Source organism: Carcharhinus amblyrhynchos, chromosome 6 (genome assembly GCF_965287045.1).
Source record: "Carcharhinus amblyrhynchos chromosome 6, sCarAmb.v2.hapA, whole genome shotgun sequence".
In the NCBI taxonomy this organism is placed as follows: Eukaryota; Metazoa; Chordata; class Chondrichthyes; order Carcharhiniformes; family Carcharhinidae; genus Carcharhinus; species Carcharhinus amblyrhynchos.
The window spans coordinates 36581286-36608918 of record NC_137329.1 but is presented as its reverse complement, the minus strand read 5'-3'; the positions used below and the strand labels follow the sequence as shown (position 1 = coordinate 36608918).

Here is a 27633-nt window from a genome sequence, read left to right as displayed (position 1 = left end):
AAAAACAGACAATTGGAGTTTGAATTTGAAAAGAGCAGTAGCTCTTTTCCTCCCTTTCTGGAAATTGAAGTCTGAATCTGCTAGAAAATAGATATCTCTCTCTAGAGGTCTGCAAAAGGCAAGAGATATTTTCTCCCTCTGTCTCTCATTGGAGTTTGGCTGTGTGAAGACAGATTCTCTTTTGGAGGCTGCTGTCTGAAAGTCAGAAGATGGGTGTTTGTCTGTATCTCTGTCCAGATAGGTTAAACGGCTGAAGGACTAGGAATTCATTTATGTCTTGCTACTGATTTTGAAGAGGAATTTACATCTGTGGGATGTTGCTTAAATTGAAACTAATAGAAATAGCTAGCAGTTAAGAATCATACCTTATCTTGCTTGAGTATTTATGCTCATTCTTTGTTATATTTTAATTCTATTGTTAAATAAAGTCTGTTTTAATAAAGGCCTCCTAGCGGATCAATAGAATTACATCTGGAGTGAAACAGCTTATGCACGCAGTACTGTCAAAATCAAAAATAGTTGGGGTCTAGGCTGATTTCATAATATACCTTGAAGTTTCTGAATTCGTTCCTAACAACATGGTGTTCTTTTTTCTGTTGCTTCTGATTTGGTTATTTGTTTCTTTGGCTTGTGGAAATATATTATGCCTCTTTTACATCCTTAAAGTCAGTAGAGAGGCAAAAATAGTCAACATCACTTGAAAATCAGCAGAAACTAAACAGTTTTAATTGTACAAGTGCTTTAGCTGACCAACAGATTTATTATTTATTTAAGGAATTGTTATTATTTATTTAAGGAATTGTGGCTATGCATATCGAGACACTTGAGGCTGTTCACCGGGAAAGCAGGAGACTTCCACCAATACAGAAGGTAAACATAAATACTCCTTTCAGACAGCATGTTATTATCCCTACTACATTTAGAAAGAACTTAGACAAAGGTATAGGTTTACCAAAATAACTGAATCCAACATGATTATGTTATTGTTAGCTGATCTTAATATCTGACACAAGAAGTAGTAAGAGAAAATTTCCTTTTTCTGGCTATCTAAATCATTAACTTTTGTTTTCTAAACCTTCTCTGCCTCCTATTGTTAGATTTTTTTCTCCTTATTTCATTTGCTCCTTTCTTTTTGTTTCATTCACAATTACAGTCGTTTCAGTTTGGCTTGTACTTAAACTTCCTTATTCTTTGCTTTCTTCTTTCCTTTCAGATTGGTGCAAGTAAATAGGGCCCAAGGGTAATCTACACTTTTCATTAATCACTACAGCACCAATTGGTCTGTTGGACTGCAAAATAATGTGTTCTGCTAGTCATGGTTCAAATATCAGGATACCAGACCAATGATATTTTTGATTTGTTGCTGTTGGCCATATTAAATACACTATTTTGTGATCAAAAATTTTTTATCATCTAAATTATTTCACACTAAAATTATTTTATCAATTGCAATGTCAAATATTTCAAAGGAATTTTATGCCATAAATCCTGTTTAAGATTACATTTTCAATCTTAACCAAATCACTGGCTGAGCATGCTTTAATTCTTTTGCCTTCATCCACCAATAATTGGTAAACATTCTACTACAAAATTGACAATGTTGCTTTCAAATTGCAGTTTTGTAGGCCATTTAAATATTTTTCTCTTTGCTCAGATGTCACTGATGTAATATCCCAAAAGTTAACACTGGATATCGGCATATTTTTAAAGCAATTCATATTTTAATATTTGCAGGATGAACTACTAATGTCTTAAGAAAAATGCAAGTAATGTTGCAATATTCTTTGAATTCTTATTTGGGGATGTCTTTGAAAACCTAATCAGATTAGATTCTTGCAAAATAATTTTCGGTTTTATTTAATTTTATGTAACAATAGCATGGTTTGTATCATTGTAATGCTTTGCATTACCAGGGCTCATCTGCCTCTTCTACAAATGAAATTATTTTTCAGACATTTTCTCAATATGAATTTTTTTAAATAATTATTTTGCCATTGGAAATTTGCGTTTAATACTGCTCTGTTGTATTTATAGTCACATGTAGAGCAACCCTGTAACCCTTTCTTAAAAAAAATGCACTTAAAATGACAGCATGATCTTAAACAAAAGTGAGATATCTTTAATATCCCAATGGTACAATTAACACTACCTGTGGAATATTATGAACCCATCCCAAACTTGGAGAAGACTAGAAAGCTAAGCCTATAGCCTGACATTTGTGTAGAAAAGCTTTGGTGAGTGAGTGGTAGAAAAATACTGGACATTGTAATGCAAAAGGAAGAGGCAACTTGGAAGCAAAAGTTAAAAATAAACATGAAGAAATACATTAGAAAAGAAAAGCTCAGACCAAATTTACACCTTGGTTATAAGAAGTATTCCTGATATTTCGCAACGTGTTCTAACGTGTAAGTTAATCTGTTCCTTTGACTTTATACCTTGCGGTCAATGAGTAATTTACTGTACTCCTCTATTTCTAATATTAGTCCTACAAGAAACTTACAAGGATTGGAATGTGAATTAACTTTTAAAGCCAGTGTACGTGTAAGTTCTGGAGCTTGAAAATGAGCCAGCATAGAAAAGGGGAGAAAATGCTGAGGCTTGTAAGCAAAAACTAAAAGAGATCCGATAAAGCACATAACTAGGATTGTGGAAGATTAAGCTCAAGTTACTACAGCCACTGAGAGGTGAAATTATTCAGTGGAGATCAAAAATAGGGCCTGGCTGGAATTGTGATTGGCGCAGACTCGATGGGCCGAATGACCTCCTTCTGCATTGTAGGGATTCTATGCAACTTGTAGCCTATACTCAACAGGATGTAGTTAAACTAATGAAGACCACTAACTCAGTGACAGAGACAATCATGTAATGGAAATGGCTAACAATGTTCAAAACGGATTTCAAGCACTTTTGAGAAATGGCCATGAAAATTAAACTCCTTGGATATGACTGCAGCAAAATAGATTAGTTCCGAAAGATTAGTCTGAATATTGTGCTATAACAAAACACCAAAATAACTTCAACATAAAGCACTAAGAATGAAGTTTTTCATCAACTTTATCTGGAGCTGCTCAGTAACTAGTTGGAAGCTTAAAACACAATTGTGAATGCAGAAGATTACTGACCAATATTTGGCCGGAGCAGCAGCTAGCCCATGGAATATTAATGGAACAAATAGTAGCCTGACTGTAGGCGAGGGAGGTTTGTGTTGTATTTCAACTTATTGTAGTCCAAATAATAGTCCATGTTCCAAACAGCAATTTTTTCCTCACTTTTAGGAGACTGATTGTTTCCCTCCAAAACTGTAGTGGGAATTCACTGTGGATCGAGATGCAATTTTGGATGAGTTACTAGACATTATTTGTCATATTCCAGTTCGTGGTCTGCTAGGAACTTGCTAATTTATCAAGAATTCAGTGACAGCAAAAAAAAAGAATGGAAATCTTTAAGACTGAATGGCCAGTTTGAAGCCAGCGGCACCAGCCCAATTCTGTGCAGAAAGATCATTGTAATGGATTGTGCGGTTTGAAAATCTTTTGTAACTGGAACAAAATAAACTATAATCACCAGAACTTTGAGGAATTAATGGTCATATTGGAAGAAATTCACAGTTGAAGACCTTGTTGCTTCAGTTGCATGAAGATACCAAAACGATTGTGCATGTAATCTTGACAAATAGTGTTAAAAATGCTTCTCAGTAGTGAACTGGAACTCCCATATATCTTTGTCTAAATCACATCTGTTGGACATGTTGGATGAGAGTTCAGTCGACACAATTTGTAGTAAAGTTAACGTAAAAGCCATTGACTGGATCCCAAGAACTTGCAGTTAGCCTGCGTTTTAAAAGATGTTATGGAATATGTTTACAAGTCACTTTAGTGAATACTGCAGATCTTTCCAAAAAAAACTCTTTCGAGTCTGGAGCAACGGTAACAAAGTGGTGAAATCATCAGTACTTACATACCTGAATATAATGGAATCTGTATTTGAAATGTGCAACTATTAATGTCATTAGGCCTGGCAACTGTTCAGCTACAAAAGATTAGCCAAAGTGATCGTCATCGACAAGAACCCTGCATGTTACCATTTAAATCATGGAAGACAATCCTTTCCCAAACTTGCAGCAGATCTATGGAAAAATCTTGGAAGTGACTATGAAAGTTATCAAAGTTTATGCAATAGATTGAAGGGTACAATCATTCATATGTTGTGAGAAAGAGAATCTTAACTGGGGAAAATCTATTTCAACTGAGCACCAAATTTCTAAGTATGTATACTTGGAAAAATTAATCTCTACAGGATGGTAGTTTGCACAAAAGAATATCACAAATTCTATCTCACCCTGCATTATAACAGAAGAATTGAACCTAAATAAAAACGTTTGAACTATTATGAGAGATACTACATTGACGAATGAGATCACAGGAATAATAAATGCTCAACAAAACTTAATCCTTATTTATTTGAATCAAAAATATCACGATATGATGTGGAGATGCTGGTGTTGGACTGGAGTAGGCACAGTAAGAAGTCTCACAACCCCAGGTTAAAGTCCAACAGGTTTATTTGATAGCACAAGCTTTCAGTGCGCTGCCCCTCCATCAGGTGAGTGAAGAGTTGGGTTCACAAACAGGGCATATATAGACGCAGACTTAATTACAAGATAATGGTTGGAATGCGAGTTTTAACAGGTAATCAAGTCTTTACAGGTGCAGACAATGCGAGTGGAGAGAGGGTTATGCACAGGTTAAAGAGGTGTGAATTGTCTCAAGCCAGGACAGTGAGTAAGATTTTGCAAGCCCAGGCAAGTCATGGGAGTTACAGGTAGTGTGACCTAACCTACATCCTCATATGTGCGGAACTTGGCTATCAGTTCCTGTTCAGTGATTCTGCATTATCGTCTGAATGGATGGACCTGTTGATACAGTAACTTTTCAACGTTGACATAACTATTGAAGATATCAACTTAACATTTAGATAAATGATGTCCAGTGAAAATTATGCTGCTAAATTTCCTGAGCCCCTAGTAAGTACAATTGCTTGAAAATGAAGTATCTCCAACACATCAGCTTTGAGTGAAAAGAAAAAGGATGTTCACTTAGTCCCATTCCCAAAAAAGCAGAATAAATTTCTCATAGTGAACAAAATGTCAGATTACGGGTGTGATGTTTTTCTGCATGTGGGGAAAGATTGAAAATGCAAACTTCTATGTAGCTTTGCAGGAAACTGAGTGAAAGAAAAAAGGATGCAAAGGGATGGAAAACTATTGCTCAGAAACAATGAGGCTTGTTTGGAAAAAATGTATCTGTAAATATAAATGAAAAGTAAAAGGGTAGAATGTTGTGAAAAAAGATAGAGGCTTAAAAACAAGCACTAAAATGAAAACAAGATGGAAAATGAAGATTAAATGATCAGGGATGAACTTTTTTTTATAAACAATGTTAAACATTAAGTTGAGTAAAATTGGGGTGAAATGATCATGTTGGCCCAACATTTAATGCCATATATTTATGAAGGGAATTAAATTGAAAAGTTATTATGAAAACTTAAATACTTAGGACACTAGTTGGCAACTGGACTGGTGATTGACCTAAAAAGGAAGCCTGAAATGCCAGGAATTGCTCACCAGCCACTACTTGGACCATAAAGCAATTACAGCTGGGTAACCTGACCAGGTTGTGTAGAAGCCTGTGGGATTCTCATGTCCGGTGTACGGTACACTGTGGTAGAATTGGCGAATCAACCTGTCGCTGAGGACCTACAGCCAAGGACTTGCTAAGTAGGTACTAATAAAATTTGTATTAAGCTTCCTGCTTAAAATGGTGAACATTTCCTATATTTGCTAAGAGAAACATATCACTTTTGTTGGTTCATTACACTGTAAAGTTTTCCTGGTGAAAGTTGTGTATTAATGTTTATCATCAAATTGATGCTTTGAGTATAAATTTAAGTCTCTTGGGCTGTAGAAAATTCTTTAATTGTAACCAAATGTATTCCCCAAAGCAAAATATGTTATGAACCAGAATCAAATATTTCTTTGTGATCCTTGTGGCAATCAACAGAAGGGATATGGTCTCTTGAGGTATTTATTTATATACTCGTTACAGTTTATCTTTCCAATACTTTTATAGCCCAAGATACTGCGGCCAGCTTTACTACCTGGTGAAGAGTTTGTTGGTGAGGGATTGCGTGTTGTTTTGGACTCGGACGGTCGAGAGGAGGCATCAGGAGGAACACTAGGTGGACCACACATTCTGCCTGCAGAGGGGGCCTTATTTCTAACCACATACAGAATTATTTTCAAGGGCACACCACATGATCCCTTGGGTAGGATTTTTAAAAATACTTTACAGTTATAACATTAAGTATTAAACATATGCATTTAATTAGGAAATGAGAAATTTATAATGCAGCACTGTTTTTTGCCAATAAGTTGAAAAAAAACCTTTGGCAGATTTTCACAAATTCTTGTGATTAGGATGCTTTTGCAATTGTAGTTTAACAATTGAAGGGCAGACCAATATTAGGAAGATGCAGCTCATTGACCCTTTGAATTATGGGTTAAATGTTATGCCATACATTAAATTGTTTTCTGGTATCCTGTTACTCATAAATTGGCGATTCTAATTTTGCCTTAGATTTGTGTGGCACCAAAATCTCCAATTTTATCATTTAAAGTGGATTTTGTTATCTTAACATTGTTACAATGTTACAAAATCGGTACCTAGAAGCATCCACACCATACAGATGATTTAATCTTGGAACTATCCACACTTAGCATTCTGGTATCATTTTACAGATTTGTTTCTTGGCTAGCTCCTCTTATTTCTAGAAGCAAGAAACTTTTCAAGGAGCCAGATAAATATAAATAGATAATCCCTTCAACATCTAGTTTCCTGGTGAAATGTATAGAAGTGGTTCTTCTTCAGAGAATATAAACAGGCTGCCTCTGAGCACTTCAGTAATTACTTTACTATCCTGCATTAAAATTAACACATGATGCTGTGTGAAAGCACAATTTGGCACCTAACATTTGGGATTTACTATCCTCTGAATTCTTAAAGCTGCACCTTTAATATATGTAGCCTTTCAAAAATAGGATTGCATGCCATAATTCTTTGGCATAGTGACATCTGCCTGAATGTAGATTGCGTATCATACCCTCTTACGGTGCATTTTCCAGCAGTGGAGGCAGCACGCCATTGGCCACCAGCAGGATCATCTGGTCCTGCCAATGTTTACGGCATTTTGCATGGCTCACCTGCTCCACCGCTGGGGAACACACTGCAGGGAGGATTGTCTTCAGCAGGACCAGAAGATCCCACTGGCAGGCAGCGCCAGAAAATCCTGCGCTATGTTTGCAACATCTGGAATAACTTCAAATTCATGTAAAATGGAGGCCTAAAAAGGGAAAAAAAGACTTGCATTTATATAGCATATTTCACAATCACAGGACATCCCAAATGCTTCACAGCCAAAGATGTGCTTCTGAACTATAGTCACAGTTAAAGTATAGTCACAGTTGTCACATGAGAAACATGGCAGCAAACTTACATGTAGCTAGCTCCTAGAAACGGCAATGTGATAATGACCACGTAATTTTCTTTTGTGGTGTTGACTGAGGGACAAATAAAGGCAGAGTTAGCTGAGATCTTTTATATCCACCTGTCAGTTTAACTCCTCATCCGAAAGATGACACTTTCATCAGTGCGACATTCCCTTAATATTGTACTGTTGTGTCAACATTGAATTTTATGCCCAAGTCCTGGAATGGGGCTTGAACCCATAGCATGCTGATTCAGGCAACAGACATGTGATAGTATCACAAGTTATTGTTCTGGAAGAAATAGTAAAAATATATGGACTAGCGTGAAGATAGCTACATTCAAAGTTTCCAATGTATTTACTTAGAAACCTGTTTTATTTATACGTGTTGTACAGTGGGCGAGCAAACAATAGTTCGAAGTTTTCCCATTGCATCAATGACAAAGGAAAAAAAGATCAGCATTCAAAACCAGCTCCAACAAAATATGCAAGAAGGACTACAGATTCGATCAGCAACCTTTCAGGTATACTTTGCCTGCAAATTTGTTCCAGATTAATCCATATAATTGTCACAGCACTGAAGACTATCACGTCCAAGCCAGCTCCCTGCAAGACCAATTTACTAAGTCCCACACCCAGCCTTCTCTCCCTCGCCCTTCAATATTTTTTCCCTTTGGTACTTATCCAGTTTAATTTTGAAAGCACAGATTGAACCCGCTATTGCCACCCAGTGCATTTCAGCTCATCACCACAAGCTGCAAAAACTCTTGTCACCTATGGTTCTTTTGCCATTCGCCTTACAACTCTGTTTCTGGTTCTTTACCCTTCTGCCATTGGGAAACAGTTTCTCTCCGTCTAGAACCTTCATGGTTTCGAACATCTCTATGAAATCTCTTCTCAACTTCCTCTTCTCTAAGGAGAACAACTCCAGCTTCTTGTGGCTACCTATATAATTGAAGTCCTTCATCCCTGGAACCACCCTTGTAAATCTTTTCTGCACTTTCTCAAAAGCCTTCAGATCCTCCCCAAAGTGTGGTGCCCAGAGTTGGATCAATACTCCAGTTGAGGCCAACCTCTCATTCCACTGAAGGTTTAATTAAAGTTCATAATAACTTCCTTGCTTTTGTACTCTGTATGCCTTTATTAATAAACTCAACTGATAGCTGGGGTAAGTGGGTTATCCTATGAGAAAAGATTGGGCAGGTTGAGCCTGTATCCATTGGAGTTTGGAAGAATGAGAAATGGTGTTATAAAATACTAAGGGAACTTAACAGGGTGGATGTTGAAAAGATGTTTTGCACATGGGAGAGACTAGAACTAGAGGACACAAGTTAAAAATAATTTAAAACAGAAGCAATATGAGAAGAAATTTTTCTGAAAGTTGTCAGTCTTTGAAACTAACTCTTCCAGTATCTGGTGAAGGCAGAGCCATTGAAATTTTTTTTAGAATATTAAAGATTTCCCCCATTTTTACAAACAATGCAACATGCCCTCCAGGATTGATAAGTACAGCATATTCATTTTTCCACACAGAAAAGATCAGCAAATGTCATTGCAATTGGTTTAGTTTATTATAATTCATTATAGTCATTGTAACTGGCACCTCCCTCCATATAGGTAAAGGAAGGATATTACACAGAGGACGGAATATCAGGATAAAAGGATAAAGCCATGAGCCCATGGCACAGTAGTGCAAACCCTCAGAATAACAAGGGCCAAACTGCATGGCATAATGAAGCCCTTATGGTGTCAGATACAAGCAGTTGGAGCCTAAAACCTTCAACCAATGAGAGGGTAATGCAGAAAAAGGGGAACATCAGGATATGGCCCCAAACCCAAGGCACGTCATTACAGTGTACACTCACACACAGCTTAAGAACGTAAGAAATAGGAGCAGGAGTAGGCCATCTAGCCCCTCGGACCTTCCCTGCCGTTCAAGAAGATCATGGCTGACCTGATAGTGGTTCCGTTCCACTTACCCGCCTGCTCCCCATAACCCTTAATTTCTTTTATTGATCAGAAATCTGTCTACCTGTGACTTAAACATATTTAATGAGGTAGCCTCCACTGCTTCGATGGGCAGAGAATTCCAAAGATTCACTACCCTCAGAGAAGAAGTTCCTCCTCAACTCTGTTCTAAATTGACTCCCCCTTATTTTGAGGCTGTGCCGTCTAGTTCTTGTTTCCTTTCTAAGTGGAAATAATCTCTCTGCCTTTACCCTGTCTAGCCCCTTCATTACCTCATATGTCTCTATAAGATCCCCCCTCAGCCTTCTAAACTCCAACGAGTACAGGCCCAATCTATTCAATCTCTCCTCATAAGTTAACTTCCTCATCTCTGGTATCAACCAGGTGAGCCTTCTCTGCACTCCCTCCAAGGCCAATATATCCTTTCGCAAATAAGGGGACCAAAATTACACACAGTACTCTCGTTGTGACCATCTCCAGTACCTTGTGCAATTGCAGCAAGAGCTTTTATACTCCAAAAGGAATAGTCGCATAATAGGAACAAAGCTATACAGCCTCACAAAGAGTTCAGATAAAACAGAACCCAGGTAACTAAACTTATCTCCAATCCCACAAGTAACAGAATGCTATCTATTAGGGACACCTAAACCTGTAATATAATTTCCACACCTTCTAAGCACAAATTTCCAAAATAGCCACTACTCTTGCCTACAAAGCCAAATAAAATAAAACACCGATAAAAGAGCAGCCATTTAGCCAAGGATTCTCACATCATGCTTGAGCTCACCACAAAACAAGTCTCAATCATCCCAGCCACACCTGACTGCCACTCAAGCTCCACCATCAACCACAAATTTTAACCCATTTCCCCATCAAGGAGACCCAGCTAGTTGGAAGAAGAATCATCAAGACAGGATCATCATCACAGACAGGATATCCTGGGGAAAGGTACAATCTTCCCTGCCCCAATAAGATGAGGGAAACCCCATACGATAAATCAGCCTAAATCAGCACTCCACTGACCCAGATGACAAAAGTAAACCTGAGCGAGAGAGCATTACACCAGGATAAGACCATACACGTGATCACAAACCATGCAGATGTTAAGTTGAAACACCAGTTCATGGTGGTGTAAAGTTTTATTTTTGGAATGGTGTCACGTTAAACCCACAGTGTGAATAACCAGCCCAGTTATCATGTAACAAGTGAAGACCATCTATTAGCTTAAAGACAAGACAAATACACATGAATGAAACTATAATATTCTAAGACAATTAAATATATGAATTACTAAACACACATTTTATGTAGAAGTCATCCCTTGTTCCAAGATATATCTGCAATTCCTGAACTCTTAAGATTTTCCTATTCCCAAACAACATCCAAATTAAGTAAATCATTAAGTAAAATCCATCTTAAAGTTATGATACAATACACACTAAAGATCAAGTCTGGGAGACATCTTTTCCTGCTCCAGTGAAGATATTTAAATTGCGTTTCTGTACTACTACAGCTCTAAGACTACTTAAACGTTAAAATGGCTTCATGGCTGTGAGATATTAAACTGGCCTGTTAGCTCTTAGATCTTAACTCCTCCTTGGCTGTGAGATCTTACAATGCCTGTCTCCCTGCTTCTGCAGGTGTTGGCAATTATACCCTGGCTTCCCTATTAATTATGACAATTGATGATAGTTTCATGGTCAAACATTACTGAGGCTCGCTTTCAATTACAGAACTGCTCAATTAGTACTCAACCATGCGTTCTGCTTCCTCGTATAGCTCTCCTTTTTGGTCCCTAATTGTCCTCACCCTTTCTCTTCTACCCTTTATTATTTACATGTTCATGGGAGACTTTTAAATTCCCTTTTAACGTTTGTTGACATTCTCTTATTCTCTTTTTATGTCTCTTTTTTCTTTTCTCACTTCACCTCTGAATTTTCTATATTCAACTTCTGTTAACAACCTGACATCTGCCATATAACACTCCTTCTATTCGTTCATGCTCTCTATCTCGTTCATCTTCCATGCAGACTGGCCATGGTTGCCCAGTCTTTCTCCCTGATTGAGATGTACCTTGACTGTACCCACACTAGCACCTCTTAATGATCTTGCACCAGAGCAGGAAAATACCTTTCTTGTTACTGTTACAGATAATTAAAGTAGCATTTGATGAAGAAGTGACCTCTGAGATGGTGGAGATCTTCAAGAAGCACATAGTGAAGTTTCGGTATCCACAGTCAGTCTTCAACACTTTTGCCTTTGCTGCAGGTCAGAATGCACCACAGATAATTTTGCCAAAACAGAAGGAAAAAAACACTTCTTTTCGGTAAGTTTGAGAAATTAGACGTATTCTGGGATCATTGTAAAGGCATTAAGGGTTTTGTTGTTGACATCAACATAGCTTAAATACAAACTGTAATCTTTGCGATCATGGTTGGGATTGGTGAGAATGGATGTGGTAGTAAGGAAACAGTTGCTTTGTTTGTCTACATTGGAAGCTATAGCAAATAATGTGAGAAATTAGAAGTTGAAAACTATACATTTCTTCATATTATATCAATCTGTATAGCAGCCATCTTGCATTTAACTATTGCCCAGGCCACAGTTCCGTCAATATATATCTTTATAACGAAGTGCACTTTAATATAAAGCTGTATATGGATAAACTTTAACAAAGCTATAGAGTAATCAAATCACAACAAGACCACAACAAAACTATAGAATGCAGGTCAGATCACTAACTCTACTGAGTTTAATATTGTGCTACTCTGGAGTGTCAAGTGGAGACAAATGCTTTCCCAGACGACTAAACCAATAAGCCAGGCTTGTCACTGTTCTACTGGCATTAGTCTTCCAGTAGCCAGCATAAAAGCAAGTTTACAGAAACCTGGGAATTACAGGAGTTGCCTGGTGACTAAAAAATGAAGAGGTAATGCAGCAAAAATGGACAGTAACCAAATGCATGTCAGCAAAACATAAATTGAAACTACACATTTGAAATAGTTATTTTGGCAATAATAAAATTAAAATTTTCATTAAGTTTTTATAATTTCAGGGGCTTGGTAAGAATAATATAATCAATGCTGGTATGTCGAAATCGAGAAAGACTTTATGATACATTTTCTTAACCCTTTGAGAATTATTTTCCAATGCAGCAGTTTTTTTAGCATCTGCTCCTATTTAGACTAGTGAAAGCTTCTGAAGTTAACTTTAAATAAATATTTTGTTTGTATATTACAGCCATCCTTACCTCAGCTATGCAAAATGTAACTTATTTGAAATAGATTACCAATTGGTTTTGAGACTTGAAAGTGGACAAACTAACTTAAACCAGCTTGCTTCTTCAATTCTGTTTCTAAATAACTAACCATAGAATGGTATGATATTTTGTAATAGAGGAGCCAATGGCTAGTGGAGGGTGTCCCCCACAGCTGATTGGAGAACCAATGGGAGGCTCTCATCATCTCCATGGGCAAGGCCCAATGCAATTTAAGTGCCTTCATTTAATTGGCTAGTGTCAGGTCTTCCATGCAATCAAACCTGTGGAATGAATATCCTGCCCCTGAGAGCTGTCAGCCAGTCAGAAACCGATAGCCCTCCACTGCAGTCAGTGCATTGGAAGAAGTGGCTGTCACTGCTACTAATGATCCAAGTCCCTGCCCGTGGATCCTTAGACATAGATGAGCAGGGTGGGATAACAATTGCAAGGGGAAGGTTGCCAGGGATGGACAAGGGGCAAGGGCTCAGAGACAACAATGGGCACTTTCAGAGGTCACCCTGCCACCCTTTCCAATTCTGGGTACTGAGCGCCAGACAATGAGGGACTCCTCGCCTACAAGACCACAGGCAAACCAGACAGGGTTTGTGCATCAGCATTTAGGTTTCAGGAGGCATGGGGAGCCATGCGAGTCCTTTTCAATCCCTAACACACCTTTAGATCCCAGTGAACTGCAATAATGAGCTTCCATGACAGCCTGGCAGCTGTGGGATTTCCACATTGAGCCCTTCCCACTTTCAGCCTAATTGGGGTTAATTTTCTCAATGCCAGGCATCCACTGTGGATACTTCTATCTTATCCACCCAGCACTTCTCAACCCTCTTTCCGACCCCTGCAATCATGCCCACTTCAGCGGCTTCACTAATTTCTGCCCAATTGCTCGGGCTCTTGGCCTATTGGTGTAAAAGTGGCATTTCTGAAGATAAAATCAGAAGGACCAACAAATATAGAAAAAAAGGGGTTGACCATTCAGCCCTTCGAGCCTACTCCACCATTCATTGTGATCATGGCTTAACCTCCAACTAGGTAACCTGTTCCTGCTTTTCCTCCCATATTCTTTGATCAGCTTTCTGTAGTCGTGAATTCCACAGGCTCACCACTGTCCGGGTGAATAACTTTCTGCTAATCTTAGTCCTAAATGGTTTATCCTGTACCCTTAGACTGTGATCCCTGGTTCTGGACTCCCTTACCATTGGGAACATTCTTCCTGAATTTACCTTGTCTTGTCCTGTTAGAATGTTGCAAGGTTCTATGAAATCCTCTCCTCATTCTTCTAAATTCCAGCAAATATAATCCTAATCAACTCAATCTCTCCTCACAATCAGTCCCGCCATCCTAGGGATCAGTCTAGTGAACCTTCGCTGCACTCCTTTTTTAGCAAGAACATCTTTGCTTAGACAAGGAGACAATAACTGCACACAGTATTCCATGTGTGGTCTCACCAAGACCCAGTACAATTGCAGCAAGATATCCCTGGTCTTGCACTCAGATCCTTTTGCTATGAGGGCCAACATACTATTTGTCTTTTTTTACTGCCTGTTGCATGCTTACTTTCAGTAACTGGCATACAAGGACATGTTGCACATTCCACTCTCCTAATTTATGGCCATTCAGATAATCTACCTTCCGGTTCTTATTTCCAATTATTTATTCATTCACATTATGCTTCATCTACCATGCATTTGCCTACGCAACTTGTCCAAATCAGACTGAAGCATCTCTGCATCCTCCAAGCACTGATTATATTATTCTTACCAAGCCCCTGGAATTATAAAAACCTTAATGAAAAAAAATTCTATTATTGCCAAAATAACTACTTCAAATGTGTAGTTTCAGTTTATGTTTTGCTGACATGCATTTGGTTATGGTCCATTTTTGCTGCATTACCTTTCACCTAGCTTTATGTCATCTGCAAATTTGGAGATGTTACATTTAGTTCCCTCATCTATTTCATTATTATATATTGAGAAGAACTGTGTTACCCCACTAGTCACTGCCTGCCATTTGAAAAAAATGCCTGATTATTCCTACTCTTTGTTTCCTGTCCCCTAGTTTTGTATGCATCTCAATACACTACCCCAATTCCATGCACTTTAATTTTACATGCTAGTCTCTTATATGGGACTTTGTTGAAAGCCTTCTAGAAGTCCAAATAAACCACATCCACCAACTCCCCCTTGACCAACTCTACTAGCCATATCCTCAAAGAATTCCAGCAGATTGTCAAGCATGATTTCCCTTTCATAAGTCCATATTGACTGTCCAATACCGCCACTCTTTTTCAAGTGCTCTGCTATTAAATCTTTTATAATGGACTGTAGCATTTTATCCACTACCAACATAAGGCTGAATTCCTTGAGTTCTCTGGAAAGTAGATTATCAGGTCCTGGGATTTATTGACCTTCAATCCCATCGATTTCCCCAATACCCTATAAATACTGATTTCCTTCAGTAACTGCCTCTCACTAAATCCTGTGTTTCCCAACATTTCTGGTGTGTTATTTGTGTCCACCTTTGTGAAGAAAGAACCAAGTATGTATTTAGTTGGCCAGCTCTTTCTTCCTTCTCCATTATAAACTCCCCTGTTCCTTACTGTAAGGGACATTTGTCTTCACCAAGCTATTTCTTTTCACATACCTATAGAACTCTTGCATATTTCACGTATATAAGAGAACTAAATTTATTTGAGGCATTCAGTACTCAGAAGAAAGTTCTGTTTAGTTTTATAGTCAGTGACCTTCTCTATACTGAAGTGGAAAGTGCATACTGTTTTTATAATAGCTTTCATTGTAATGAGCAATAGCCAGAATTAAGTAACATTGCATGTAAAATTATGCTTTAAAATTATACCGAAAACTTGTAAATTCTTGAAGTCTGGTTGGCAGTTTTTTATAGTTGACGCAATATTTGTCCCAGAACTGGAAAAAACAGTGCTTCAATATATGTTTACTGATTCTTTCTGAAATGATTTATAGCACCCTTTCCAAGAATATTGTAAAAAGTGCAAAGAAGGCTGGAAAAATGACTATAGGCCGTCAATATACAGGGAAAAAGAAACCAATTGTTTTAACAATAGATGAAAGAGGCAATCGGTCGGGCTGGAATGAGGAAGATGATGTTTCAGGTAAGATGGAATATATAAATTAATGAATAAAATATGGCAGATGTGGAAAAATCGGAGGTCATTCACTTTGGGCTCAAGAAAGATAAACTAAAGGGTGACACAATGGTTAGTACTGCTGCCTCACAGCACCAGGGACCCGGGGCTCAATTCCTGCCTCGGGTAACTGTGTGGAGTTTGCAGGTTCTCCCTGTATCTGTGTGGGTTTCCTCCAGGTGCTCCGGTTTCCTCCCACACTCCAAAGATGTGCAGCATGCAAGTTAGGCAATTGGCCATGCTAAACGTATCCTTAGTGTCAGGGGAATTAGCAGGGTAAATGTGCAGCATTATGGGAATAGGGCCTGGGTGGCATTGTGGTCAGTGCAAGCTTGATGGGCCAAATGGCTTCCTTCTGCACTGTAGGGATTCTATAATTCTATATTTTCAAAATTGTGCAAAATTAAGAACAGTAGAAGAGGAAAGAAATACTGGCGCTCAAGTTCAAATCTTTAAAGGCCAGTAGAAGGATAGCAATGAAAAATGTGAATGGATTTATCAAATTTTTCTCAAGTGGCTGGATTAGAAAGAGGAGAACGTCCTGCTTCAGTTGTATAGAACTTTTGTTAGATCCCATCTGGAGTACTGCATTCAGTTTTGGACACTGCACTTCAAGAAGGATATATTAGCTTTGGATGGGATGCAGCACAGATTCACCAGAATGACACTGGAACTTAGAAAATTAAAATTATGAGGATAGGTTGCATTAACTTAACCTATTCCTTTAAGTATGAGAGGTTGAAAGATGAGCTGATTGAAGTGTTAATAAGCTGGTGTCGATATGAAGAAATTGTTCCTTCAAGTGGAGGAATTGAGTTCCACCTTGAATAATGGGCAAATCTATCTTACAGAGTATCAAAACCTGGAGCAGTATTTTAAGTCATGCAAGGAAATAGGATGGACTAAAAGGTTAATTGGACCTAGGGTCCCATGGGAGGGAAGGGCAGGGGAATGGAGGGAAAGAAAGGACAAATTTGCAAGGCGGGGAGGCAGCAATGGTGGAGTTAGAAGAACGCAGGATGTGGAATTTTCCCCCATCATGGGAATCGCAGTGGGTGGGACTTGAACCATGCAAAGTCTATTGATCTTGGGCAGTATTTTCCAGCTTTTGGGTGAGCACGACCAGAAAATCCCGCCCAGGGAGTCGGAACATGATTGAGGAAGAGAGAGATGGTGGATAGGTTATCAGACATGGAAGCTCTCAGTCTGGAAGAGACTCAGCAGTTTCAGTTCATTGTTAGGGGTTGTGGTTTGGAGAGAGAGATAGGTTGTGAATTATTAGAGGCAGTGGTTATCTACTTAAGATTAATGGCTCAGAATTTGCTGTCAAAGTAATGGCATTGCTAATAATGATTGCCTGTAATTATGTGCATATGCGACAACTTTAGGCAATAGGTAGATGTGAGATGTGGAAATCAGAAATGTGGACAAACTGGTAGAATTATAATATTCCACTGTTAGCTTTGTGAAAGGGCTATCTCCTTAATTGGCTGCTCATTTAACCACATTTCGCAGTATGAAGTTCCTTAAAAGGAAATATAACTTTTTTAACTTTGTATTTTTGTTTGTCCCTTTTTTTTCTTTCTCTTGGTTTGTCTTTCTGTACAGTGCAGTAAAGATTTACTAGGATGCTACAGGGACTTGATAGTTTGAGTTATAAGAAGAGGCTGGATTGACTGGGACTTTTTCCCTGGAGCATAGGAGGCTCAGGAGATCTATAAAATAACGAGGGGCATAGATGAGCTAGATAATCAACATATGGAAAAGTGTAAAATGATACATTTTGAGATGAAGAATGAAAATCAGCAATATGAACTAAAGAGTAAAAGAAAGAAAGAACTTGCATTTATTTAATGTCTTTCAGACCACTTGATCATATCACTTTACAGCCAATGAAGTACTTTTGAAATTTAGTTATTGTTGTAGCATCAGAAAGATAGATGCCAAATTCAACACAGCAAACTCCACAAAAAAGCAATGTGATAAAGACCATGAAATATTTTTGTGATGTTAACTTGAGGGATGTTTATTATCCAGACACCGGGGATAACTTCCCTACTCTTCCACGAAACAGTGCCTTCTAAACAGGTCTTTTAAATTCACTCAAACAGACAAATAGCGCCTCGGTTTACTGTCCCATTTGAAAAGCTCCATCTCTCACAGCACAGCACTTAGTACTGCACTAGAATGCCAGCCTTGATAGTTGTGCTCAAGAGCTGGAGTTGGACTTGAACCCAAAGCTTTGTAACTCCAGAGGGAAGCCTGCAATTCTAAAGGGGGTGCAGGGTCCAGGTGGTATGTATGTGCAAATTGTTGAAGGTGACAAGGCAGGTTAAAAGAACAGTTAATGAGACAAAACTGAGGATGTTGTGGTGAATCTTTATAAAAATGGTTTTGTCTAAACTGCAGTTTTCTGTTCAGTTCTGGGCACCACTCTTTGGAAAGATATGTCAGCATTTGACAGGATTCAAAAAAAAGTAGTTTAAAAAGTTTCCACAGATGAAGGACTTCAGTTACAAGGATAGATTAGAGTTTCTCAGGATGTTTCCCTTAGCGAAAAGAAGGGTGAGAGGTGATTTGATATAGATGTCTAAGTTCTTGGTTTAGGCAGAGTAAGTAGGGAGAAATTATTCCCATTAGTGGAAAGGAGCCCCAGTTTAAAGTGAATTGGCAAGAGAACCAGAAGTATTACAAGGACAACCATTTTTCATGCAGCAAAATGAATGTACTGCCTGAGTGTGTGATGGATGGAGATTCAATCATGGTTTTCAAAAGAGTGTTAATTATCTGAAGATAAATAATATACAGGACTACAGAAAATGTGACTAGTTGAGTTGGTAAAGCAGAGAGCTGGGCAAGGACAAAAACAGGGAAGTCCATTTGGCGTCCTTTTGATGATTCAATGTTTGATGCCCTGCCACCAGAAACTTTTGGCCTTTTTTAATCCAAAAGGTTCCAATAAAACAATACAAACCTTCTAACAGCAACAAATGCACTTTTTTTGAGTCAGATGTTGTTGCTTGTTTTCACAAGAAGTACTGTAGATAATGGTCTGGTTTTTGCAGTAAAAATAATTACTTATCTATCTATCAGTGCTCACTGGTTTGAAAGTATGGACTGAAGAACAATTTCCAGGGACCATTTAAACACAATTTATGAAATTGCCCCCCTCCCTCCAAAAGTTGCACAATCTTGACAAAAAGCTTGGCATTGAACTACATGAAACAGCATGAAACTGCTGTAATTACTAAATTTGGGGTTTTCCTATTCCAATACAAGTAAATTTATGACATTGTGATAAGTTTTAATTACTGCCAAACAACCTCCCTTGCACAGAAAATTAAGTTTTACAGGGTTAGGGTTAGTGTTGAATCTCATTCTTTCTCATTTTTATTATTGGAGATTTTATATCTCTTTTAATTCCATGTTTCTTTCCCTCTTTACTGTTACGTCTGTACACTGATAAACACAACATTCAATCCATTATAACCAAGCTCCAAAGCTGCATGGATCTCCAAGAAAGTGCGTGATAATTTTAATCTATCTAAACGTTAGCCTTTGAAATATACTTTCAGCTTCAGAGTTGAAAAGAGCAACTTTGCCAAAGAGTATATCTACTAGGTTAAATAACTAATGTTAATGTTATATATATCAGGAACAGCAGAGGTTCTAGTACTGATCCCTGGAGATTAAGTGGCATTATATACCCTTCATATTCACAGTGTCACTTTCCCTTTTATTCTGTGGGCTTCAACACTGCTGGAAAGCTTATTATCTGCACTTTCTCAAACACTTTTGGAAATCTGATCCCTGGAGATTGGTTCACTATTTTGGGTCCTCTATTTTGGAAAACTTCATTGTTTGGCAAGCCAAAAACAACTGCCTGATGCAGCAACATTTAGCCTCAATACAGAAATTCTTTTCCTCACCTCCCAAATGGAACAATTTACTCTTTCTGTTGTGAATCTTACTTCCATCAGAATCATCCTGTGCTAGTGACTGTTGATTTCCAAAAATGTTTGAGAAAGTGCAGATAATAAGCTTTCCAGCAGTGTTGAAGTCCACAGAATAAAAGAGAAAGTGACACTGTGGATATGAAGGGTACATAATACCATTTAATCTCCAGGGATCAGTACTAGGACCTCTGCTCTTCCTGATAAATATGCCTATAGACATAGGTGGATAAGGCACAATTTTAAAATGTTCAAGTGATACCAAACTCATCAGTATTATGAAGAAGGTCAGTGATAGACTTCAAGAGGACATAGCCCGGCTTGTCAAATGGGTAGACATGTGGCAAACAAAATATATTAAGTGATACATTTAGGTCAGAAGAAGGAAGAGAGGCAATATAAAACAATGGATACAATCCTAAAGGAGTTTCAGGATTAGATCTGAAGTTATCCGTGCACAAATCATTGAAGGTGGCATTATAAAGGCATATGAGATCCTGGGTTTTATAAGGAGAAGCAGAGAATACAAACGGCAGGAAGATGGAGTGAGCCTTTATAAAACAGTGGTTCAGCCTCATCTGGACTATTATGTCCAAATCTTGTCACCAGACATCAAGAAGGATGCAAAAACTTCAAAGAGGGTCCAGAAAAGATTTGTGAGACTGGTCCCTGGGATAAGGAACTTAAGTGGATACAAAGTAGAAGCTGGAGTTGTTCTCATTTGGGAAGTGAAGTCTTAGAACGGATTTCATAGCAATGACGGCTGAGAAAAAACTGTTTCTATTGTCGGAAGGGTTGAGAATCATAAGAACATAAGAAATAGGAGCAGGAGTAGGCCATCTAGCCCTTCAAGCCTGCCCCATGGCTGATCTGAAGTGGATCAGTTCCACTTTCCCGCTTTCTCCCCATAACCCTTAGTTCCCTTGTTTATCAAAAACCTACCTATCCGTGACTTAAATATATTTAGCGAGGTAGCCTCCACCACTTCAACGGGCAGAGAATTCCAGAGATTCACCACCCTTTGAGTGAAGAAGTTCCTCCTCAACTCTGTTCTAAACTGCAACCCCCCCCTTATCTTCAGGCTATGCCCTCTAGTCCTGCTATCCTTTCTAAGCGGGAAGAATCTCTCTACCTCTACCCTATCCAACCCTTTCATTATCTTATACGTCTCTATAAGATCCCCCCTCATCCTTCTAAACTCAAGGGTATCAGAATCAGAAGGGTACTGAAAATGGTGAATGACCAACATGAAGAATAAACCCCTTTTGCTCAAGAGGTTAGTATCTGGAATATACTGCCTGAGTTGGTAGTGGAGATGGATGTCATGGTGCTTTTCAAAGGGGAATTGGATAAATACCTGACGATGAAGGAAATACAGGGGTCTAGCTGCATTGCTCGTGCAAGATAGCTGGCACAGACATGACAACCTGACTAGCCTCCTGTACTTTCACCATTCTGTGATACTATGTTTAGGTTATCTTTATAATGGTTCAATGATATGGTAAAAGAAATATCGATGAAAATAAAATGCTTGCAACCGTGCCTGTTTCTTCCAGTATTATCTTTGCCAGATGGAGTGTGTTAATTATCTTGTTATATTTATTTGGAATGGTACACAACAGGACTTATCACAATTCCTATTTTTTAATTCATTTTATGGGATGTGCGCAGTACTGGTTAGGCCAGCATTTATTGTCCATCCCTAGTTTCTTTAAAAGTTTATTTATTAGTCACAAATAAGGCTTACATTAACATTGCAATGAAGTTACTGTGAAATTCCCCCAGTCGCCACATTTTGTTCAAGTCAATGCACCTAACCAGCAGTTCTTTCCAACTGTGGGAGGAAACTGGAGCACCAGGAGGAAACCCACGCAGACATGGGGAGAATGTGCAAATTCCACACCAACAAGCTGGAAATTGAACCCAGGTCCCTGGCGTTGAGGCAGCAGTGCTAGCTACCATGCCGCTTAAATTTCCTTACCTGCAGTCAATCTTTCAACGTTTGTGTCCAGGAAATTATTATTAATTGCCAAAAACAATCACCACACGTGTATGAATAAAATATTTTACATTTTTTAAGTTGGCAGTCTTCCTATCCAAGAGTTTGCTATTCGGCTTGGATTGTTTGCCAGTTCCTTTTGTTTGAATTGCAACAAATAGAGAGATGACTTCTAGCACTGCACATTTTGATGCAAATTTCTTATTTCTTTTTGTGCTGTCCAAAAGAACATCAAGGAATACTTAGCATGATTTGGACAAATGCACAGAACTGATTTTTTTTTTAAATTGGATTACAATTTATGTTAGGATAGATTTCCACTTTATTCCACCTGAAAAATGCTGATTTCAGCCATATTTCTTCCCATACCACACTACTCTGGAAGTTTCTTGAGCTTCCCCAAGGCATCCAAAGTAAACGCACTTGCAGGGTGGCCATGAAGTGAGACATGAGGAGACACTCCAGCAACTGTGAGGTATCCCATTGGAGGGCCACCTAAAAAAACTGGTTTTAGAGCTTGCACTCGTATTACATAAGAACATAAGAAATAGGAGCAGGAGTAGGCCATCTAGCCCTTCGAGCCTGCCCCGCCATTCAATAAGATCATGGCTGATCTGTCGCTGCTCAGTTCCACTTTCCCGCTTTCTCCCCATAACCCTTAATCCCCTCTCCTATCAAAAACCCATCAACCCGCGTCTTAAAAATATTTAGCGAGGCAGCCTCCACCACTTCAACGGGCAGAGAATTCCAGAGATTCACCACCCTTTGAGTGAAGAAGTTCCTCCTCAACTCCGTTCTAAACTGCCCCCCCTTTTATCTTGAGGCTGTGCCCCCTAGTCCTACTGTCTTTTTTGAGCGGGAAGAGTCTCTCCACCTCTATCCTGTCCATCCCATTCATCATCTTATACGTCTCAATGAGATCTCCCCTCATTCTTCTAAACTCTAACGAGTACAAGCCCAGTTTATTCAGCCTCTCCTCATAGCTCAACCCCCTCAACTCCGGTATCAGCCTAGTAAACCTCCTCTGCACTCCCTCCAAGGCCAAAATATCTTTGTGCAGGTGCGGCGCCCAAAACTGCGCACAGTACTCCAGCTGCGGCCTCACCAATGCCCTATACAGCTGCAGCAAGACCTCCCTACTTTTATATTCAATCCCCCTCGCTATGAAGGCCAGCATCCCATTTGCCTTCCTGACCACCTGCTGCACCTGCAAGCTGGGTTTTTGCGACTCATGCACAAGGACCCCGAGGTCCCTCTGCGCCGTTGCCTGCTGCAGTTTTTCGCCCCATAAGTAATAGTCCTTCCTACCATTCTTCCTACCAAAGTGGACCACCTCACACTTGCCAACATTAAATTCCATTTGCCATTTCCTGGCCCATTCGCCCAGCCTATCTAGATCCTTCTGCAGACTCTCCACACCCTCCGCACAATTTGCCGTTCCCCCAATCTTGGTGTCATCAGCAAATTTCGACACCCTACACTCGGTTCCCTCCTCCAGATCATCTATATAAATGGTAAAAAGCTGAGGCCCCAGCACCGACCCCTGGGGCACTCCACTAGTCACCATCCGCCAATCCGAATAGCACCCGTTGACCCCCACTCTCTGCCTCCTATTTGACAACCAATCCTCTATCCACGCTAACACCCTACCCCCAACTCCATGTCCCTCGACCTTCTGCAATAACCTCTTGTGAGGTACTTTGTCAAACGCCTTCTGAAAATCTAGAAAGACCACATCCACCGGCTCTCCTCTATCCACCGCCCTAGACACATCCTCATAGAACTCCAGTAAATTTGTCAGACACGACTTCCCTTTAATGAAACCGTGCTGCGTCTGCTCTATCAAGCAATTCCCCTCAAGATGCCTCGCAATTTCCTCCTTAATGACAGATTCTAACATTTTACCTACCACAGACGTTAAACTAACCGGCCTATAATTCCCCGCCTTTTGCCTGGCACCCTTCTTAAACAACGGCGTAACATTAGCCGTTTTCCAATCATCCGGCACTTCCCCGGAATCCAGCGACGTCTGGAAAATAACCACCAAGGCATCCACTATCACCTCCGCCATTTCTTTCAGAACCCTCGGATGCATTCCATCCGGTCCTGGGGACTTGTCCACAATCAGCCCCTCCAGTCTGTCGAGCACCACCTCTCTAGTAACAGTAATGTCATTAAGACCCTCTAGTCCTACCACCTTTCCATCGCTAACACCCGGCAAATTATTCACGTCCTCCTCCGTGAAGACAGAAACAAAAAGTTTATTCAATACCTTAGCCATATCCTCATCCCCTACCACTAGGTCCCCTTTCTCATCCTCTAAAGGACCAACATTCACCCTAGCCAGCCTCTTCCTTTTTATATATTTATAAAAACTCTTGCTATCCTTTTTTATATTAAGCGCTAGCCCAGCTTCATAGTTTCTCCTACCCTTCTTTATCAACTTCTTTGTCAATCTTTGTTGACGTTTAAACCTCTCCCTATCCTCTTCTCGCCCACTACTCTTAGCTACTCTAAATTCCTCCGCTTTTAATTTAACACTTTCCTTCACCTCCTTCGTTATCCACGGCTTATTACCTCTCTTCCTACTATCCTTTTTGACCATCAGAATAAATTTCCACTGAGCACCAAGAAAGATCTCCTTAAAGATCCTCCACTGCTCCTCAACAGACCCTCCCTCCAACGCGCTCCCCCAGTCCACATTCGCCAATTCTTCTCTCATCCTACCGTACTCCCCTCTATTCAAACAGAGGGCGCGTGTCCGGGAACCCACTTTCTCCTCCTCCCTCTGCACCAGAAACTCCACCATACAATGATCACTCTCCCCAAGAGGATCCTTCACCACAAGGTCCCGAATTCTACCCGCCTCATTACATAGCACCAGATCCAAGATAGCTCGCTCCCTCGTCGGCTCCAACACACACTGTTCGAGGAAACTATCCCGGCAGCATTCCAAGAACTCTTCCTCGAGCCCCCCGCATCCAACATGGGTCGACCAATCAATATGCAGATTGAAATCCCCCATAACTACGGCCGTCCCATTCCTGCACGCCGCACTTATTCTTTATGGAAAAGCCATTAAATATTTTTCAGATGATTTCTACCCCTAGCTGATCTTCATTAGTAGCCGGGAGAGCTTAATGACAACAGCCAACAGCACAGATGCAAGTTTCTCAGTTCCTCTTTTACTGTACGTGTTCGGTCTGAAAGACATTCTGATTGGGTGCATTGACCCAAACAGGCACCGGAGTGTGGCAAGTAGGGGAATTTCATAGTAACTTCATTGCAGTGTTAATATAAGCCTTAGTTGTGATTAATAAATAAACTTTATGATGGATCCCTTGAGGGATACTTTAATATCTCTGTACCAAAATCATTATTAACAAAATCAATGTATTTGTGGTTACTGTAGTAATAGTATGATATTAAATATGAATTTTACATGTCTGTAAAATGCAGAAGATCTTCTAGGGTGAAACACGTAGACAAAAAAAATTGTGTCACTGTCTCCACATGGCTTTCATTCTAAATCTTTATTCCCTTTTCTGTGCTCTTATTTTCTGCTTTTTTTTGGCACTAAGCCCAGCCATGATCTCGGCCAGCATTTGGATGTGCATGAGACACACAAATAGCCTTGTTGGACAGAAAATTTGAGAGATCTTTGTGTGTAGAATAGAATGTTTTATCACAGATGGAACCTGCTTTCATATCTCTATGGGCAGCATGTTAGCACAGTGGCTAGCACTGCTGCCTCACAGTGCCAGGGACTGGAGTTCAATTCCAGTCACAAATGAGTGTTTGTACGTTCTCCCTGTGTCTGCATGGGTTTCCTCCAAGTGTTCCAGTTTCCTCCTGCGGTCCAAAGATGAACAGGTAAGGTTGATTGACCATGGTAAATTGTCCCTTAGTGTCAGGGGGTTTAGCAGGGTAAATGCGTGGGGTTACATTGTTAGGGCCTGTAATTGTTGAATTGTTGGTGCAGGCTCCATGTCCGGCTCGCTCCCAGTGTCAGGATGTTTATTCACTCACTCCCACCTACTGAATGTGGGTGAGAGAATGTGTTGGAAAACGGGGTTGAGGATGACTGGGCATTCTGAGCCTGGAAGTGAGCCAGATGCACGCATGTGCGCATGCGCACGTTCTTACTAACTCACTTCCTCCCTCATTCTCTCACTTTTTCTCTCACTCTCTCACCCCTGGCTGTGAGTCCCTTCACCCCTACACCCAGGCCCCTTCATCTTTCCCCTCCACCTTCGCAGCCCAGCAACCGATCTTTCTCTTTGGTCCAGTCAGCGCCTCTCTTTGGGCCCCCACAGCCTATTCTCTGTCAAGGCCCTGCATTCTCTCTCCGTAGCTTCACTTTTCTTCCTTCCCTCATTCACCTTCACTGGTCCTCCAGTCAGAGATTGTTTCCTATACGTGCTCTGTTTCGGCTGAACAAATGGGCCTATCAACAATAAATGTAGGAGAGAAGCAATCTCTGATTGGAGGAGCAGCATCTTGCAGAATCTTCAACCTCAGGCAGTTTGAACAGTGGCTCAGGGAGCAACACAGAATGGTTTTGGGAATCACAATCTAGCCTTTAGGCCACAAGCTGGACAAGCCTGCAATGTAACAATATCTCATCTTTCAATAAGGCACTTCCCCAATACAAAATGAAGTTCACCTATTTCAAATCATTATCATTGGTAGCTGTTGGTAATAATTCAGTTATTCCCATTTATACCTCCCCAATTTCATTGTTTGTCCCTTTACTATCACTGTCCCCTTTTGTCTTGTATCATCATTCTTTTGTCATCGACTCACTACTGCCTTCCACACGATCACAGAATTTATGTTCTGTTCTCACCTTTGCTTTCCCTCTTCCACCATCACCCCTTTTCCCCTGCCTGTTCTTGCTTGAAACCTGTTTCAATGCAAACATTTTCGTGGTGGTAAGTCATTTGCCTGAAATGTTAACTTAGGTTGTATTTCCACAGATTCTGCCAGACTTTCTGAACATTTTTGGCACTTAGTTTTTATTTCACGTTTCCAACATATACAGTACTTTGCTTATGTTGTTATCTGTGTGATTAGTAATATTCTCCATTTTTGTACATCATAGCTTCAGATGATGGTGAACTTCCCACAAGTAGCACTTTGAAAGCTTCAGAAAAGTCAACCATGGAACAGTTAGTAGAGCGAGCGTGTTTCCGAGACTATCAGCGTCTGGGTCTGGGAACTATCAGTGCAAGCTCATCTCGTTCAAAGACAGAGCACTTCAGGATAACTGCTGCCAATAGGATGTATTTGCTATGTAGAAGGTTAGTGCATTTAAGTCTTTGCAGTCACAAATCAATAGCTAGATCATGTCACAAAGGCACTCTGGTGAACTGAAGCGTGGGCTCCACGCTATCAGTGAAATACGCAAGAAAAAATAAATCGAGTCAAAATATTTAAACTAAAGAATAGCTGGCAACAACAAAGTTAGTTTCATGCAAAGTTGATACAGTTTCAAGTAGCACTTAAAGGGATTTTGAGACATGTTTACAAGTCAATTTAGATTTTTTAAAAAACTTGTCAGCTAAATTAACCGATGCATATTGAATTATTTGAAGAATAGAGTGACGTTTCTGTACCAAAATCATTGACAGAGGATGATCAATACATTTGATTCATTCAACCAATGTTATCAGCATGTGCACTTTGCAGCAGTAGTCACTGGACAATGATGAAGAATGAGAACCTGCAAATTATT

At 39.7% G+C, this 27633-nt stretch overlaps 1 protein-coding gene across 1 annotated transcript in view; it reads left to right on the top strand.

The window, feature by feature from the left end:
• The window catches only part of sbf2 (SET binding factor 2), a 598480-nt gene that overhangs the window by 494123 nt on the left and 76724 nt on the right, over nucleotides 1-27633 (top strand). Inside the window, exons 21-26 of the mRNA XM_080190221.1 lie at nucleotides 797-870; nucleotides 6129-6324; nucleotides 7939-8066; nucleotides 11661-11836; nucleotides 15763-15911; nucleotides 27001-27199. Coding sequence (XP_080046347.1) covers nucleotides 797-870; nucleotides 6129-6324; nucleotides 7939-8066; nucleotides 11661-11836; nucleotides 15763-15911; nucleotides 27001-27199 — 922 coding nt within the window. The remainder of the gene's footprint in view (nucleotides 1-796; nucleotides 871-6128; nucleotides 6325-7938; nucleotides 8067-11660; nucleotides 11837-15762; nucleotides 15912-27000; nucleotides 27200-27633) is intronic.